The 18,805-nt window shown below is 47.0% G+C and overlaps 1 protein-coding gene and 1 long non-coding RNA gene across 2 annotated transcripts in view; both read left to right on the forward strand.

Moving 5' to 3' along the window:
- Nucleotides 1-2,748: 2,748 nt before the first annotated feature.
- si:ch73-281f12.4 (Ras-associating and dilute domain-containing protein-like) overlaps nt 2,749-18,805 on the forward strand; it is a 108,804-nt gene continuing 92,747 nt past the window's right edge. The window contains exons 1-2 of the mRNA XM_043715238.1: nt 2,749-3,197; nt 17,069-17,383. Coding sequence (XP_043571173.1) covers nt 3,070-3,197; nt 17,069-17,383 — 443 coding nt within the window. The 5' untranslated portion in view covers nt 2,749-3,069. The remainder of the gene's footprint in view (nt 3,198-17,068; nt 17,384-18,805) is intronic.
- On the forward strand, nt 14,175-16,781 carry LOC122562321. The gene is made up of 3 exons (XR_006315286.1): nt 14,175-14,252; nt 15,896-16,135; nt 16,657-16,781. It is a non-coding gene; the product is annotated as an uncharacterized LOC122562321 (long non-coding RNA).

The following is an 18,805-nucleotide window of genomic DNA, read 5'->3' on the forward strand; positions in this document are numbered from 1 at the left end:
GTCCCAGTTCAATCCGTGACTCTGCCCTGGATTCAATCCGTGACTCTGTCCCAGTTCAATCTGTGACTCTGTCCCAGTTCAATCTGTGACTTTGTCCCAGTTCAATCCATGACTCTGTCCCGGGTTCAGTCTGTGACTCTGTCCCTGGTTCAATCCGTGACTCTGTCCCAGTTCAATCTGTGACTCTGTCCCGGTTCAACCCCTGACTCGGTCTCAGTTCAATCCCTGACTCGGTCCCAGTTCAATCCGTGACTCTGTCCCGGTTCAATCCCTGACTCTGTCCCAGTTCAATCCGTGACTCTGTCCCAGTTCAATCTGTGACTCTGTCCCGGTTCAACCCCTGACTCGGTCCCAGTTCAATCCCTGACTCTGTGCCGGGTTCAATCCCTGACTCTGTCCTGGGTTCAATCTGTGACTCTGTCCCAGTTCAATCCGTGACTCTATCACGGTTCAATTCCTGACTCCGTCCCAGGTTCAATCCATGACACTGTCCCTGGTTCAATCCGTGACTTTGTCCCTGGTTCAGTCCATGACTCTGTCCCAGTTCTTTCCATGACTCTGTCCCAGTTCATCCATGACACTGTCCCTAGTTCAATCCCTGACTCCGTCCCAGTTCAATCTGTGACTCTGTCCCAGTTCAATCCGTGACCTTGTCCCGGAGTCGATCTGTGACTCTGTCCCAGTTCAATCCATGACTCTGTCCCAGTTCAATCCGTGACCTTGTCCCGGATTCAATCCCTGACTCTGTCCCGGAGTCAATCTGTGACTCTGTCCCAGTTCAATCGTGACTCTGTCCCGGTTCAATCCCTGAATCCGTCCCAGTTCAATCCGTGACTCTGTCCCAGGTTCAATCCATGACTCTGTCCCGGTTCAGTCCCTGACTCCGTCACAGTTCAATCCATGACTCTGCCCCGGATTCAATCCGTGACTCTGTCCCATTTCAATCCATGGCTCTGTACCGGATTCAATCTGTGACTTTATCCCGGATTCAATTCCTGACTCTGTCCCAGTTCAATCCATGACTCTGTCCCAGGTTCAATCCATGACTCTGTCCCGGTTCAGTCCCTGACTCTGTCCCGGTTCAGTCCCAAACTCTGTGCCAGTTCAATCCGTGACTCTGTCCCAGTTCAATCCGTGACTCTGCCCTGGATTCAATCCCTGACTCTGTCTTGGGTTCAATCCGTGACTCTGTCCTGGGTTCAATCCGTGACTCTGTCCCAGTTCAATCCATGACTCTGTCACGTTTCAATCCGTGACTCTGTCCCGGTTCAATCCGTGACTCTGTCCCAGGTTCAGTCTGTGACTCTGTCCTGGTTCAATCCGTGACTCTGTCCCAGTTCAATCCATGACTCTGTCACGTTTCAATCCGTGACTCTGTCCCTGGTTCAATCCGTGACTCTGTCCCAGTTCAATTCCTGACTCCGTCCCAGTTCAATCCCTGACTCTGTCCCGGGTTCAATCTGTGACTGTGTCCCGGTTCACTCCCTGACTCCGTCCTAGTTCAATCCGTGACTCTGTCCCAGTTCAATCCATGACTCTGTCACGGTTCAATCCCTGACTCTGTCCCTGTTCAATCTGTGACTCTGTCCCTGGTTCAATCCGTGACTCAGTCCCAGTTCAATCCATGACTCTGTCACGTTTCAATCCCTGACTCTGTCCCGGTTCAATCTGTGACTCTGTCCCTGGTTCAATCCGTGACTCAGTCCCAGTTCAATCTGTGACTCTGTCCTGGTTCAATCCCTGACTCTGTCCCAGTTCAATCCGTGACTCTGTTCCGGGTTCAATCTGTGACTGTGTCCCGGTTCAATCCCTGACTCCGTCCTAGTTCAATCCGTGACTCCGTCCCAGTTCAATCCGTGTCTCTGTTCCGGGTTCAATCCCTGTCTCTGTGACGACTTCAATCCTTGACATTGTTCCCAGTTCAATCCGTGAATCTGTCCGGGGATCATTCCGTGACTTTGTCCCGGTTTCAATCCGTGACTCTGTCCTGGGTTCAATCCCTGAGTCTGTTCCATGTTCAATCCCTGACTTCTGTCCCAGTTCAATTCCTGACTCTGTCCCAGTTCAATCCGTGACTCTGTCCTAGTTCAATCTGTGACTCTGTCCTGGATTCAATCAATGACTGTGTCCCTGGTTCAATCCGTGACTCTGTCCCTGTTCAATCTGGGACTCCGTCCCAGTTCAATCCGTGACTCCGTCCCAGTTCAATCCGTGACTCTGTCCCGGTTCAATCCATGACTCTGTCCCGGTTCAATCCATGACTCTGGCCCAGTTCAATCCATGACTCTGTCACGGTTCAATCCCTGACTCTGTCCCTGTTCAATCTGTGACTCTGTCCCGGTTCAATCTCTGACTCCGTCCTGGTTCAATCCCTGACTCCGTCCCAGTTCAATCCATGACTCTGTCCCAGTTCAATCCATGACTCTGTCACGGTTCAATCCCTGACTCTGTCCCTGTTCAATCCGTGACTCTGTCCCGGTTCAATCCCTGACTCTGTCCTGGTTCAATCCCTGACTCCGTCCCGGTTCAATCCCTGACTCCGTCCCAGTTCAATCCCTGACTCCGTCCCGGTTCAATCCCTGACTCCGTCCCAGTTCAATCCATGACTCTGTCCCAGTTCAATCCAAGACTCCATCCCGGTTCCATCTGTGACTGTGTCCCAGTTTGATCCATCACTCTTTCCTGGGTCTAATCCCTGTCCCGGGTTAAATCAGTCTCAGGGGGTGAGCACCCTTTTCCCAGAGTGAACCAGGACAGCCACCACTTGGTGTCTCTGTTCCCTGTCCTGCTGCTGCCTCCGTCTAACGGGAAAGTTGTGGAGTTGTCGGAGTGTGAGTGAAGTGGGGCCAGTGAGAGTGGGACAAGCTGTGGAGCAGGGCAGAAGGTGTGTCCCAGGCTGGACCGAGAGCGGCAGGAGCTGGGGGAGAGGGAGCGGGGAGGCAGGCAGTCAGCCCCAGCCCCAGCCCCAGCCCCAGCCCCAGCTCACGGTCTGCTCCCTGTTGTGCTGCAGGTCCCGGGATGAGAGCGGACGGGCAGCGGCTGCACTGAGCAGCCAGGCTGGGCCGGAGAATGCTGTCCGGGGAAGGAGCTGGCAACCTCTCCCGGCAAAGCCTCCACTTCCCCGCCGGCTTACTCATCAGCTCCCCGAAAAGGCGAGTCCCGAAGCTGGGCAGGAAACACAGCAACGGATCGGTGCTGTAAGTATCAGGAACATTTACTGTTCACATCAGGGATAGGGAGGGGGAAGGGTGCGGACAATCCAGGCTAGGGGGGAGAGGGAGAGGTAATGCCAGTGAAATACCTACACTCAGCTGGCATTCAACTGTTTGCAGAAAGGAGGCAAGGAACCAGAAAGTGTTTGTTTCTAACAAAATGTCAGTCTTGCTGTTTGGAATGGATGGATTGGGAGCATGGCAGTGGGATTGGGAATGCAGGGATCAGGATCCAGCCCCAAGTCCTGGTGATAGAGATTGATCAGATTGATGCCAGATGCTTCCCATCAGCCCACTCCATGCTCGAGTGATGTGGACAAGACTTGGGCTATAGCCGAACATGCTTCCAACAAGGAGTAAACCCTAGGAGTATGTTTCACCCATCAGTATGGTCGTGGCTGATCGGATACCTCCACATTTCCACTGACACCTGCTATCCTTCACTGCTTTGTTTATCAAGAACCTGCCCATCTCTGCCTTCAAAATATCCAACGAGTCTGCTTCCACCATCTTGTCAAGAATAGAATTCCAAAGAGTCCCACCCTTTCAGAGAAAAAAAACTCATCTCTGCCTTACCAACCGTTTATCCCAAGCCAATGCCCCCCTTGTTCTCGGGGGGGGAGGGGGGGGAAGTGAACCTGTTGTGTTGCCAGTTTTTGCTGCTGCAAGTGGAGCTTTGAATTTCCTTCCAGATTGGAGTAAATTGGAGCTGGGAATTTCTGCAAAGTCCGATTCCAGCCATCACCCTGTCCTCTGTGTTGCAGCAGTCTAGAGGCAGAGTTGTGAACCAGACAAGAGGCCAAGACTGTGTCACAGACTGGCGCTCAGATCTCAGCTGGTACACGCTGACCAAAACACTCAGGCTAATGGTTAACCAGCAGCCAGGCACCGCTCAGTCTCCCTCTCACTCACGATTGGTTGAGAGATTTGACAAGGGAGAGACTCGGGACTTTAAAGGCCACCTGTATTACTTTGTTTCTAAAGTTATTCATCATGATGTTAACTGTTGGGTGGACATTAAACTAGTTTTGTAAGGGGATGGGAACCTAACGAGAGGCTCTGAGTTAGCTAGAGTGGGTGAAGGTTTGAGGAAAAAGAGAATCAAGATAGTAATAAAAGGCAAGAAGGAGCTGAGCAGTGTCGTGATAAGTTGAGTGGAAACCGGGTAGTGACAGAAAAAAGTGAGAATGTTTAAAAATAAAACTTCTGGTGAAAGTGTTACGAGTAATGTATTAGCATGGATAGAGGATTGGTTAACTAACAGGAAGCAGAGTGGGGCTAAATGGGAGATTTTCTGGTTGGTGATCAGTAGTTTGTGGTGTGCCTCAGGGATCAGTGTTGGGACTGCAATTGTTTTCAATTTAGATAGATGATTTAGAGTGGGGGACCAAGTGTAGTGTGTCAAAGTTAGCAGATGTTACTAAAATGAGTGGTTGAGCAAAGTGTGCAGAGGACGCTCTGCAGAGGGATATAGATAGGTTAAGTGAGTGGGCCAGAGTCTGGCACATGGAGTACAATGTTAGCAAATGTGAGGTCATCCATTTTATTGGAATAACAGCAAAATGGGCTATTATTTAAATGGTGAAAAATTGCAGCGTGCTGTTGTACAGAGGCACCTGTGTGTTCTTGTGCATGAATCACAGAAGGTCGGTTTGCAGGTGCAGCAGGTAATTAAGAAGGTACATAGAATATTGTCCTTCATTGCTGAAGGATGGAGTTTAAGAAGAGGGAGGTTATGCTGCAGCTGTATAGAGTGCTGGTGAGGCCACACATGGAATACAGTGTGTACAGTTTTGGTCTCCTTACTTGAGAAAGGATATACTGGCGCCAGTGGGGTACAAAGGAGTTCACTAGGTCGATTCTGGAGTTGAGAAAGTTGTCTTATGAGGAGAGACTGGGACTGTACTCACTGGAATTTCAAAGAATGAGGGGGGATGTTATAGAAACATATAAAATTATGAAGGGAATAGATAAGATGGAAGTAGGGAGGTAGTTTCCACTGGTGGGTGAAACTAGAACAAGTAGGTATCGGCTCAACGTGAGGAGGAGGAGATTTCGGACAGAGTTGTGGAGGAACTTCTTCACCTTCAGGGTGGTGAATCTGTGGAATTCCCTGCCCGTGAAGCAGTTGAGGTTTTTAAGGCAAAGATAGATTTTTGAACATTAAAGGAATTAAGCGATACGGTGAGAGAGTGGGTAAGTGGAGCTGAGTCCAATAAAAGATCAGCCATGGTCTTATTGAGTGGCAGAGCAGACTCGATGGGCCAGATCATAGAATCATAGAATCCCTACAGTGTGGAAACAGGCCCTTTGGCCCAACAAGTCCACACTGACCCTTGGAAGAGTAACCTATCCAGACCCATTCCCCTACCCCATTATCCTATATTTACCCCTGAACAAAGCACCTAACCTACATATCCCTGAATACTATGGGCAATTTCGCATGGCCAGTTCACCTAACTTGCACATCTTTGGATCATGGGAGGAAACCGGAGAATCCAGAGGAAACCCACGCAGACACCTGGAGAATGTGCAAACAGACAGATGGCCTACTCCTGTGCCTATTTCTTATGTTCTTAGGAGTGTTTGTGTTTAGGATATAGCCAAACTTGTGCATGTGATTGGATTTTATATTATTGGCTGGGCCCAGCATTTATTGTCCGTCCCTAGTTGCCCCTTAAGAAGGTGGGGGGGAGCTGCCTTCTTGAACAGCTACAGTCCACCTGCTGTGGGTTGACCCACAACACCTTAGGGAGGGAATTTCAGGATTTTGACCCAGGAGCACTGAAGGAATGGTAATATATTTCCAAATCAGAATGGTGTGTGGTTCGCACGGGATGATGATCCCACGTACCTGTTGCCCTTATCCCCAAGGGTGGTAGAGATTATGGGTTTGGAAGATTTGGTTGGCGGAGCCTTGGTGAGTCATTGTTGTGCATTTCAGTGATAAGCCCCACTGACAGTTGGCCTGGATTGCTGTTAATATGGTGTACATGAACCTCTGAAAGACATTTGAGATTGTGCCACACAAAAGACAGGTGAGGAAAACAGTAGTTCATGGAATATCAGGGACAGCAGCAACATGGATAGAGAATTGGCGGAGTAAGGAGGACAATGCAGACATTTCAAAAGGACATACCTAAGTTGAAATGGTTGGGCAGGTGGCAGGTGAAGTTCAACTCAGGGAAGCCTGACAAGGTGCAGGGAGACCTGGGTGAAAGACATCAAAGGTAGCATGAACGTTTGACTGAGTGGTTAATAATACCCCTGGGTGTTATCAATAGGGGTGCAGAGAGTAGGAAGGTCCTGGTGAACTTGTATAAATCACGAGTTTGGGTTCAGGTGGAGTACTTTGCCCCATTTTTGGGCACCACACTTTAGGAGGGATGTGAAGGTATTGGAGAGAGTGCACAAAGGGGTTTATGAGAGTGGGTCGAGGAATGAGGAGCTTCAGGTATGAGGATGGACTGGAGAATTTGGGAGGAGCCTGACAGGAGATTTGATTGAAGTATTCATTATCATGAGGTGTGGACACAGTAAACTGAGAGTAAAAGTTCCCACTTGTGAAATATTTGAAAGCGAGAGGGCATAGATTTAAAGTAATTAGTATAAGAAGCAGAAATGATCTGAGGAAAATATTTTTCCTGTGGCAAGTCATTAGGGTTTAGAATGCACAGACATGATGAGAACTTGGAGATCGATTCAAACGTGACATTGAGAAAGGAATGAGATGGTTGTATGGAAAATAACAATGTGAAAGGTTCTGGGAAGAAGTCTGGATAACAGCATAAGGTGAGATACTCACTTTGGAGGACTAGCACAGACATGATGAGTCGAATGGCCTCCCTTATATACAAAGCGGTTATTTGATCTTCCAGATGGGACACAGTGCTGTTACTGTGCATCAGTGGTGCAGGGAGTGAATATTGAAGGTTGTGGGTGTGGTGCCAGTCAAGCAGACTGCATTATCCTGGACGATGTCAAGCTTCTTGAATGTTGTTGGAACTGCACCCATCCAGGCAAGTGGGGAGTATTCCATCACACTCCTGCCATGTGCCTTGTAGATGGTAGATAGGCTTTAGGGAGTCAGGAGGGGAGTTACTTGCCACAGGATTCCTAACCTCTGATCTGCTCTTTTAGCCATGGCGTTTATATGACAAGTCTTGTTGAGATTCTGGTGAATGATAACCTCCACCAATTGGATTTTTTTGATTATTTCGATTGGAATATAGGAGTTATGATGACACCAAAATAGGTGATATAGTGGACAGTGAAGGAAATTATCACGAGTGCAACGGGATCTTGATCAAATGGACAAACGGGCCAAGGAGTGGCAGATGGAGTTTAATTTAGATAAATATAAGGTGCTGCATTTTGGAAAGGCAAATCAGGGCAGGACTTATACATTTAATGTTAAGGTCCTGGGGAGTGTTACTGAACAAGGAGACCGAGGGGTGCAGGTGTATAGTTCCTTGAAAGTGGAGTCCCAGGCAGACAGGGTAGTGCAGAAGGTGTTTCGCACACTTGCCTTTATTGGTCAGTGAATTGAATATAGGAGTTGGGAGGTCATGTTGTGGCCAAACAGGACATTGTTTAGACCACGTTTGGAATGCTGTATGCAATTCTGGTCTCTCTGCTATCGGAAGGATGTTGTCAAACTTGAAAGGATTCAGAAACAAACTTACAAGGATGTTGCCAGGATTGGAGAGGCTGAACAGGCTGCGGCTATTTTCCCTGGAGCATCTGAGGCTGAGGGATGTCCTTATAGAAGTTTATAAAATCATGAGAGGCATTGATAGGATGAAGAGCCAAGGCCTTTTTTTTACAGGGTAGGGATGTCCAGAATCATAAGGCATAGGTTTAGGGTAAGAGGGGAAAGACTTAAAAGGAACCTAAAGGGCAACTTTTTTCACAGAGGGTTGTGCATGTATGGAACAGCTGCAAGAGGAGGGGGTGGAGACCTACAGTTGTAACATTTAAAAGGGGTTTGGATGGATATATGAATAGGAAGGGTTTAAAGGGATATGGGTAAATGCTGGCAAATGGGACTAGATCAGTTCAAGAATAGATTAGATTCCCTACAGTGTGGAAACAGGCCCTTCGGCCCAACAAGTCCACACCAACCCTCCGAAGAGCAACCCACCCAGACCCATTCCCCTACATTCATCCCTGACTAATACACCTAACACTACAGGCAATTTAGCATGGCCAATTCACCTAACCTGCACATCTTTGGACTGTGGGAAGAAACCCACGCAGACACAGGGAGAATGTGCAAACTCCACACAGACAGTTGCCCAAGGCAGGAATTGAACCAAGGTCCCTGGCGCTGTGAGGCAGCAGTACTAACCACTGAGCCACCGTGCCACCCAATTTAAGATATCTGGTCAGCTGGACTGAAGGCTCTGTTTCTGAACTGTATAGTGTTATGAAGGTGCAGATGTGTACTGTATCTTTAAGAGAGTCTGGAAACTGGCATGGACTTAGAGAGTTACAAAGTGTATTGAAAGAATTTAAAATGTAACATTTGACTGTGAAACCAACAGTGCAACTGAGTTGCCATGATGCAGAACAAATTCAAATTTGGCTAATCAGTTTAAATTATGCCCCAAGATACCAAACTCTAATCACATTTTAATTTAGTGTTTTGATGACATTAAACCAATGAAATGATCTGATGTTTTGGGGCATAAAACCAGACATTTTGAACAATTAGGGGGAGAACAGCAAAGACAGCCAAGCCAGCACCAACAAATATAGACTGCTCACCAAATAGCTGTCTGAAAGGTACCTGCTCGGTATGGAGTCCTGTGAAGCAGAATACTGAAGAGAAGACTACCTAGAGGAAGGTCTTTCTTCAGAGAAAGGGCGACATCTGAAGACATCAACTGGGTTTGAAAGTGATTTACCATAAATTTAAGAGGGAATTTATCAGACCAGTATTGCAGAGTGAGGAGGTAGAAATAGGTCTAAGAGAAAGGAGTTAGAAATAATTGTTATTTAATTTTCTCTTTTGGACTAATTGTTAATTTTGCTAAATAGTGAGATCTGGGATAGTTCTTTGACACTCGAAATTTAACAGATTACGGCACGAGATGAACTTTTTTCTGTGTGGCTGCTTTAAATTAGCGGAGGGATTTACCCCTGTATCGTAACAATAACCCTATGACCCTATGGTGATAATGGGAGATTCAGTGATATCATGGGGCTATGGTTAGGTTCTCTCTTGTTGGTGATGGTCATTGCTTGGCATTTGTGTGGCATGAATGTTACTTGCCACTTGTCAGTCCAAGCCTGGATATTGTCCAGATCTTGTTGCATTTGTACCTGGACTGTTTCAGTGTCTGAGGAATTGAGAATGGTGCTGAACATTGTGCAATCATCAATGAACATCCCTACTTCTGACCTTATGGAGGGAAGGTCATTAATGCAGGGTGTTCTAGCTAGATGGATAGAGAACCGGGTGGGCAACAGGAGACAGAGAGTAGTCGTGGAAGGTAGCTTCTCAAAATGGAGACCTGTGACCAGTGGTGTCCCACAGGGATCTGTGCTGGGACCACTGTTGTTTGAGATTTACACAAATGACTTGGAGGAAGGTGTATGTTGTCTCATTAGAAAGTTTGCAGGTGACACTAAGATTGGGGAGTCGCAGATGGTGAAGGGGACTGTCAGACAATACAAGAGAACATAGATAGGGTAGAAAGTTGGACAGAGAAATGGCAGATAGAGTTCAATCCGGACAAATGTGAGGTGATGCATTTTGGAAGATGCAATTCCAGAGCGAACTGTACAGTAAATGGAAAAGCCCTGGGGAAAGCTGATGTACAGAGAGATCTGGGTGTTCAGGTCCATTGTTCCCTGAAGGTGGCAACGCAGGTCAGTAGAGTGGTCAAGAAGGCATACAGCATGCTTTCCTTCATCGGACGGGGTATTGAGTACAAGAGTTGGCTGGTTATGTTACAGTTGTATAAGACTTTGGTTCAGCCACATTTGGAATGCTGCGTACAGTTATGGATACCACATTACCAAAAGGATGTGGATGTTTTGGAGAAAGGGGCAGAGGCAGTTCACCAGAATGTTGCCTGGTATGGAGGGCGCTAGCTATGAAGAGAGGTTGAGTAGATTAGGATTATTTTCATTAGAAAGGAGGAGGTTGATGGGGGGAACCTGATTGAGGTCTCCAAAATCATGAGAGGTATAGACAGGGTGGATAGCGAGAAGCTTTTTCCCAGACTAGGGAACTCAATTAGTAGGGATCATGAATTCAAAGTGAGAGAAGAAAAGTTTAGGGAAGATATATGTGGTAAGTTCTTCACAAAAGGGTGGTGGGTTCCTGGAATGCATTGTCAACGGAGGTGGTAGAGTCGGGCACGATAGCTTCATTTAAAATGTATCTAGACATATACATGAACAGACATGGAGCAGAGGGATACAGATCCTTCGGAAATAGACAGCAGATTTAGATTGAGGATCTGGATTGGCGCAGGCTTGGAGGGCCAAAAGGCCTGTTCCTGTCTGTAATGTTCTTTGTTCTTTGATGAAGCAGCTGAAGGTGGTTGGGCCTAGGACACTGTCCTGATGTCCTACCCTGTCCCCCCAACTCCTGTTTTGTTCGGGCACCATGACACCAGACTCTGTCAAATCTTGCCTTGATGTCAAGGACAGTCCCTCTCACCTTGTCTTTGGAATTCCTCTCTCTTGTCCATGTTTGAACTCAGGTTGTAAAGAGGTCAGAAGCCCCAAGGACCCCAATGAACTGAGCAACAATGAGCAGGTTATTGCTGAGTTTGTATGACTTACTAGCACTGTCGATGATCCCTTCCACCAGCCTACTGATGATTGCAAGTAAACTATGGGTTGGTAATTCACTGAGTTAGATTTTGTGTACAGGACATACCTGGGCAATTTTCCACATTGTCACGTAGATACCAGCTTTGTAACTGTACTGGAACAGCTTGGTACAGATGTGGCAGGTTCTGGAGCATAAATCTTCAGAGTGTTGTCAGGGACAATAGCCTTTGCAGTATCCAGCACCTCCAACTGTTTCTTGATATCATGTGAAGTGAATCGAATTGACTGAAGACTGTTATCTGTGATGTTGGGGGAGCAGTGGGGGAAGCCAAGATGGATCATCTACTCAGCACTTCTGGCAAAAGATTGCTGCGAAAGGTTTCAACCTTAGATATTTTGCTCTGATGAGCTGATTTCCCTCATCATTGAAGATGGGGATATCTGTGAAGCCTCCTTCAACAGTGAGTTATTTAATTGCCCACCACCATTCTTGTCTGGATGTGGCATGACTGCAGAGTTTAGATCTGATCCTTTGGTTGTGGACTTGCTTAGCTCTGTCTATTCTTGCTGCTTCAGCTGTTTGGCAGGTAGTCCTGTCTGGTGGCTTCACCAGATTAACACCTCATCTTCAGGAATCCTGGTGCTGCTCGCAGCATGCCCTCCTGCTCTCTTGTGGCTTGATGGTAATGGGAGACAGTGGCATGTGCCACATCATGAGATTATAGGATTCTAGCCAGATTCTAACAATTCTCTGAGGTTTGTAGCTCCGATTGATGATATGGATGTAAGTTAGCTTGCTGAGCTGGAACGTTTGTTTTCAGCCGTTTTGTCACCATGACTAGGTAACATCATCAGTGAGAGTCCCCGGCGAAGCGCTGGGAGTATGTCCTGCCTTTCTATTTATAGGTCTCGGTTTCTTAAGGTGGGTGATGTCATTTCCAGTTCTTTTTTTCAAGGGAAGGTAGATGGGGTCTAAGTCGATGTTCTTATTGATGGAGTTCTGGTTAGAATGCCAGGCCTCTAGGAATTCTCATGCTCATCTTTGTTTTGCCTGTCCTAGGATGTGTGTGCTGTCCCAGTCAAAGTGGTGTCTTTCTTTATCTAAACTTCTACCAAATCTCTCCAAATTCTCCTTTGCTTCATGGAGAATAACTGTTTTCTATCCTAATCATATAGCTCATCCGTGGAATTGTTCTAACAAGACAGAACTGCCACAGTATTCTAGCTGTTGTTTCACATTACGGGAAGGATAACACCCTTGTCAGTCTGAATTCAGGCTTGGATTTGTTTGCAGAATGCAATAGTGCAGGTATCCACCTCCTCACACCACAGTTTCTGTAATTATCTTGTTACATGGATCAAGTGAAACTTGAATCATTTGCCCACTCCCCCACCTATGTAATTAATTACACTTGATATGCCAGTAATGTCACCTAACCAGGGCTTTATCAAGGTTAGAATAACTTGTCTTCAATGCTTCTGTTAGTGAATTCCAACATCCCATATACTTTGCTAATTACCTAGTCAATATGTCCTGTCACCTTCAAGGCTCTATGCATACGAACCCTGATATTCCTTTGTCCCTGCATGCCCTATAGAATAGGCCATTATGTCTCTATTACCTCTTCCTATCCTTTCTGCCAAATTGCACCACCTCTCACTGCTCTGTATTAAATTCCGTTTGCCATTTGTCTGTTGATTCTATGGCTGTACCGCGTTCTGTTACAGCTGGTTGTTGTTAGCTTCCTGCATTGCTAAGTTTAGCATCATTGACAAATGTTGAGATTTTGCCGTGGATTCTGTTATCCAAATCACTTATATATATTAAGAGCAGTACTCCAAGCCCTGAGCTTTGGAGAGCACCACCAACTAATCTTCTCCAGTCTGAAAAACAACCCTTTACCACGACTTGCTACTTTCTGACCTTAAGCTAATCTTTTATCCAGTCAGACAATCCTACACCATGATCCTCAATTTTATTAACCAGACAATCTTGTTAATTTTGTGTGTATCTGGCTATTGAATATTAACCCCTGAAGTATTAGTCCAGTGTAATATCTGTGATGGTATCATCCCCTCATCCTATTGTGTCTCTTTCCAACAATATACCCTCCTTTCCTTAATGGATAATTGTTCTCGTGGTGTGTCCATTGCAGACAAGGCCAGCATTTACTGCGCAGCTTTAATTAACATTATAAAGATGGTGTGAGTCCTCACCGCTGCAGTGTAGCTGCAATCACGGTACTTCTTAACTCTGGTTAGCACTGAGTGAGGCAGATGGGTTTTTATAAGAACATTGTCATTTTCACTATCATTATTATTGACACTGGTATTTTTGTTCAAAAGTTATCAATTAGTTGTATACAAATTTCCCTCTGCTGTTATGGTGGGATTGAGCTTGTCTCTCTCAGGTATTAGTCCAGCTGTCAGGATTGCTAATTACTTAATGTTAGTCCCTGCTGCCATTCACTGTCCTGAAGGTGCTAGCTCTCGCTGGGGTTTGGGTCCAATCTCTCCTGAAGATGCAGAAATGTTGGAAGTATAAGCAGGTTATTCCACCATGGAATGCACACTGGTCTACTTGAGATTGTATTGGAGCATTGGGCTCGAGACAAGGGATGAGGACTGGAAATTCTGGCCCAGCGTTTGTGACCCATGTAATGTTTTATTTTCCCTCACTGTCTTAGCCCTTCCAGGGTGGCAAGGTTACACCTGGGCTCTGTCTGTTTTGTGGGCTTCCTCTACAGCCAGCAATGCAATTACTCCCTGATCCAGAGTGAAGCTAGCAGTATCACAGGGATTTTGTGTGTGTGTGTGTGTGTGTGTATTATGTCTGTGAATCTGTATGTGTGGGAGCATGTGCATGGCTTGGGGTGTGGCCATTGTGGCTGGAGCTGTGTCTCCTGAGGGAACAGGAGAGCACGATCAGAACATTAATGTCTGCTTTATATCTGCTGGCCTCACTGTCTTGTTTGTTTGCTAATGTTTAACTTGTTGCACAACAAGTTCAGGTGAATGTTTGTGTTATGGTTTGCCTTGATACGTCACTCACATGAGCCAAGTTACAGCATATTTGGGCTGTGCCCAGGAACCTGTTAAGCAGTGCTCAGCCATTCACACGCTCTCCTGTAATACTCACTCACTTCCCGATTACCTGCCTCACTGACTGCAACTAAACCAACAGGTGCAGACTAGGAGGAACATGTTTGATCTGGTCACTCACAAAACTAAACTACACCTGGCGTCTTGGTAAGAATTGAGCTCCTTTCGTTGTACTGCTCACTCAGTGACCACTGGTCTATTGACATTCAGACTAGATCGAGCTGGTTAGTGAAGGGGCCAGAATGAAGCTGAAGAGATCGAATGCTATTTACACAGGTACCATTGCTGTACAGCGAAGACAATTGTCTTGAAATGATACCCATTGTTCTTAATGTCTTGTGTCTTTCCTCCTTTTCTCCTGTGCTATTGATCAGATTTATCTGTTTTATTTTGTGCTAAATTCTTTCTCCCATCTCCCCCTACCTCATTCTATCTGTCCCTTTCCTAAACGGTATGGTTCAGTGAGACTTTGTGTGGATTATAGGAAGGCTGTTACAAAGGCAGACTGAAACCCAATTCTATCGTTAGAAGATTGTATTGATTGGATTGGCAGTGCCTCATTCCTTTCTAAGACTGATTTATTGAAGGGGTACTGACAAGTGTCGTTAGCATCATGGGCTAAAGGAATTCTCCGTTTTGGGTTCTACCAATGTGGAGTGATGTTGTTTGGATTAAAGAATGCCCAGCTCCATTCCTGCTGACTGCCCTGTCTCTCTCAGGTTGATTTTAACCTGGTGGCTGGGCGTTGTGTGAAAATGGTGGCTCTGCCCGTCATGGGGCCCAGCAGATTTTCACTCACAGGCCTGCAGAGTGTTGGCACCCAGCTAGGGTCAGTGGGCATGACAGCAGGAGGTGGTGAGTGGGGCAGAAGGAATGGGCTGGAGGGAGGGGAATCAAGAATGTGTGAGGGAGGGAATGAAAAGAATGAGTTAAAGGGAGGAAGTGAAATGTTGGGATGGGGTAAGGAGCTGTGGTTTCAGGAAGAATAAGCTGGATGGGGGAGGAGGTTGGGGAGGGGAGAGGAGAAAGCCCTGGGATGGGGAAGAGGGGAAGAGAATCCTGGGCAGGGAGGGGACAGTGATGATCTGAGTAAACCAAAGGTGGAGAGCTTGGGGAGAGAAGGATGGGGAGAATAGAAGTTGGGAGGTTGGGGGGTGGTGGGGATGTAGTTTGCACTATTGGCTGCACCAGCTGGAAATACATCAATTAACATCTTAACCAGTCTGGCCTCATCTCCTCCTCCTACTGTTCATTCGCTCATTCAGTCGATCTTATTGCAAGTTCTGACAGGTTACATCAAGTGAGCCCCCAGTTAAATAACAGTCACTTCCTCATAATCTCATTGGAGCCCTGTCTCTTAGTAAGGAGCCAATGCTGTCCCTCTCGTCTCCACTCAGGAATCGGTTACAAGCAGAACCTGGGAGAAAGCACCGGCTGCCCCTGGATGCACTCAGGCAGAGGTTGAAGTGTCTGACAATGTGGTTTTAAATTGACCATTTCTTTCTGTGCCTCACCACCACTGTATCTGTCTCCCATTTTGTCTCAGTCCCTGTCTCGTGTCTCAGCCTCAGCACTGTATTACTGTGTTGGAACAATGTTCGAGTGACTAATGCTGCAGCAAGTGGTGAACTGACCGATGACGGAGATTTGAACAGATACTGAGTTCCAGGATGGTAACAGGGAGGAATTCTGATGTAATGAATTGCGAGTGTGGTGTGAGATTAGATGACCCTGTCATTTACAGTGCGTTAAGAAAATGAATGTTTTGTTATTTTTTATATAAACTTCAGAGAGGATGACTGATCTATCTCTCAAGCCCTGACGTCTTCTGTAAAATACAAAGTGGGAATCAGACATTACAAGATAGTGGGTTATGTTGAACACAGTATTCCATTCAGATTGGCTTTCCTGTGTCAGGCACAGAGTGTTTGGGCTGGAGCCGAGGGCACCAGTCGGTCGAACTCTGCATCGCCAGTCATGCTGGTTGGAACTGAGAGGACAAGTTGGCCTGTGCTTCAGCACCTCAGTGGGTAAATACCCTTCTTGTTCTCTCCCTGTCACCCTGTCTCCCTCTCCCATTTGTGTGTAAAATGTGTGTAACTGATCACCATGCTTATGATAAAGCTGTTACATCAATGCAAGTTCAGGGTGAATGAATGTACACTGAATGAATTTACCTGTTTGTGATTATATGCTGAAGAGAAGCTCAGTATGAGCTCAGAGTGTGTTGGTCACACACTAGGTTTACCCAGAAGGTTAGCAAGGTGTCAGAAAGCACAAGGTGAGAGCTGGCAACACTGTTGAAGACCCTGCCTAAATACAGCCTGGGTATAACCGGAGGGATACAGAGTGGTTTAGTTACAAGCTTTTCGGATGGACACATCTGTTTCTAAAGCTCCAGATGTGAAGGAGGTACAGGGGAGAGTTTTGTGTGATCGAAATGAGTGGTGTAAGTAAAGTGACGCTGACAGTGAAAGGCAGTGAAATCAGATCTGAGAATGATCCATCATTCCAGTAACTGAGTGTGTGAACTGATATTTACATTAAACAGAGCCAACAGTTCAAATGGTGACTGGCAGCTCCAGCAAACCAACTCTTCCAGCATATTGTTTGTACCAAGACAGATTGGAGATAGAAATGAGCAGGGAGTGGCTATTCGTTGTATATGAATTGAAGGGGTGATAATAACCGATAGTGAGCTGCAATGGTCTCACAGTTCCAGGCACCAGCACATGCAGCATTCCCCACAGGAACCACTGCACAGAGTGCCGAAAGGAAGCCTGGACTCTCGGAGCTCTCCAAACCAACGTGACACTTCAGTCAGTGCCCCAGGTGAGGATTGGTGAACAGAGCATCGTTCCTGTCTGGGATCCGTCTGTGCCATAGGACAGAGTATTGCAGCAAATGCTTCGTCAGGATCAGAGAAATGCCTGTGATAACAGGGTTTTCTTCTTCATTTCTAGGTCCAGTTCGTCAGATACCACATTTAAATCGAGTGAAAGTTTTGGTGTGAGGCAGCCAGCTCGGAACAAGATCAAGCGACACAACCGAGGCCTGGCCACGGTGTTCAGGGGCCGAAGCTTCAAGGACGAGAAGTCGGGGCTTGAAGATGGAGCTGACCCAGCCACCGATGACCCGACTGAGCTCTCCACCCAGGTCACAGCCCCTGGCATACTCAAGATCTTTGGGGATGAGATCTGTGCAGGTGCCAACTACAAGAGTGTGCTGGCAACGCCTTGTTCCAGTGCACAGGAGCTGCTCAAGGAGGCTCTGGAAAGGTTGGTACATGTTGATCCTCTCAATACTCACCTTAGTGTTTCAGCAAAACCCAGAGGGTAGAGAATCAGCCTGAGCAGGAGAGCAGTGAATGAACAGAAAGTTTCATTCCTAATCCCTCCCCCTCCCCCATTGACTTGCAAGTCTTTTGCTTCTGTAGTGCTTTTCAAACACAAGATGTGACTGAACCATCGAGCTGCTTTTGCAGTGTAGTCATGGATGAAACGTAGGAAACATGGCAGCTGATTATGCACAGCAAGATCCACAGTTAACAACATGGTAGTGACTGGTTTTTGTGTTTCTTTGAGCAATGCTGGTCCAGGCACAAACGTTGCCTCCAGAACAGCAGGTTAGAACCACAGACAATCCTCCAGAGCTCTCTCAAACACAAGTGCAAAGCTCTGGTCTTTGCTGTTTTAATCCTTTAGCGGGACCTTGCACTGACGTCACTGTCCTCACTGCGGCTGCACTGTTTCAGTGCAGTTACCGTGAGCTGGAGAAGGAGAGATACAGCTTCTGAGTGTTACACTCCTTCTGGATTCAACATTGAGTTCATACTGTGTCCAACCAGAATCTCTGCCCCATTTTGATTTTCATGTCTCTGGTTTCAGACAGCAGCTGTTCCCCCACCTACCATTCCCACGTGCTTGAGGGGTAACATTTGTTTCTTTACTTGTCCCATTCCCAGTCTCTTTGGCTCTGGCCCAGGTTCTCTTTTATCATTGAATCCCTCCCTTCCTCCAGCCAGTCACAGAGCTTCCCATTGCTTTATTTGGCAGGTCCCTTGATTTTTTCCTCCTTCAAACTAATTACATTATACACTTTTTCTAGTCCGAATCAAAATTCACAACAGAAATGTTATCTTTCTACCTCCTTTAATAGATGCACCAGGCCTGCGGAGATAGATAGGTAGAAACGTACAGCACAGAACAGGCCTTCTGGCCAGGATGTTGTGCCGAACATGAATCCTAATGTAAAATAAAACAAAGTAACCTACGCACCCCTCAACTCACTGCTGTCCATGTGCATGTCCAGCAGTCACTTAAATGTCCCTAGGTGTCCTGTTTCAGTGCCTGTTACTGCCTCCACATTCTGTGACCCACCCAGTACCCTCTCTCTGCACCCCCTCTCTCAGGCAGCACCCTCTCTCTGCACCCTCTGTCTCAGGCAGCACCCTCTCTCTCTGCACCCCCTCTCTCAGGCCGCACCCTCTCTCTGCACCCCCTCCCTCAGGCAGCACTCTCTCTCTCTGCACTCCCTCTCTCAGGCAGCACTCTCTCTCTCTGCACCCCCTCTCTCAGGCAGCACCCTCTCTCTGCACCCTCTGTCTCAGGCAGCACCCTCTCTCTCTGCACCCCCTCTCTCAGGCCGCACCCTCTCTCTGCACCCCCTCCCTCAGGCAGCACTCTCTCTCTCTGCACCCC

Source organism: Chiloscyllium plagiosum, chromosome 24 (assembly GCF_004010195.1).
Source record: "Chiloscyllium plagiosum isolate BGI_BamShark_2017 chromosome 24, ASM401019v2, whole genome shotgun sequence".
Lineage (NCBI taxonomy): Eukaryota > Metazoa > Chordata > Chondrichthyes > Orectolobiformes > Hemiscylliidae > Chiloscyllium > Chiloscyllium plagiosum.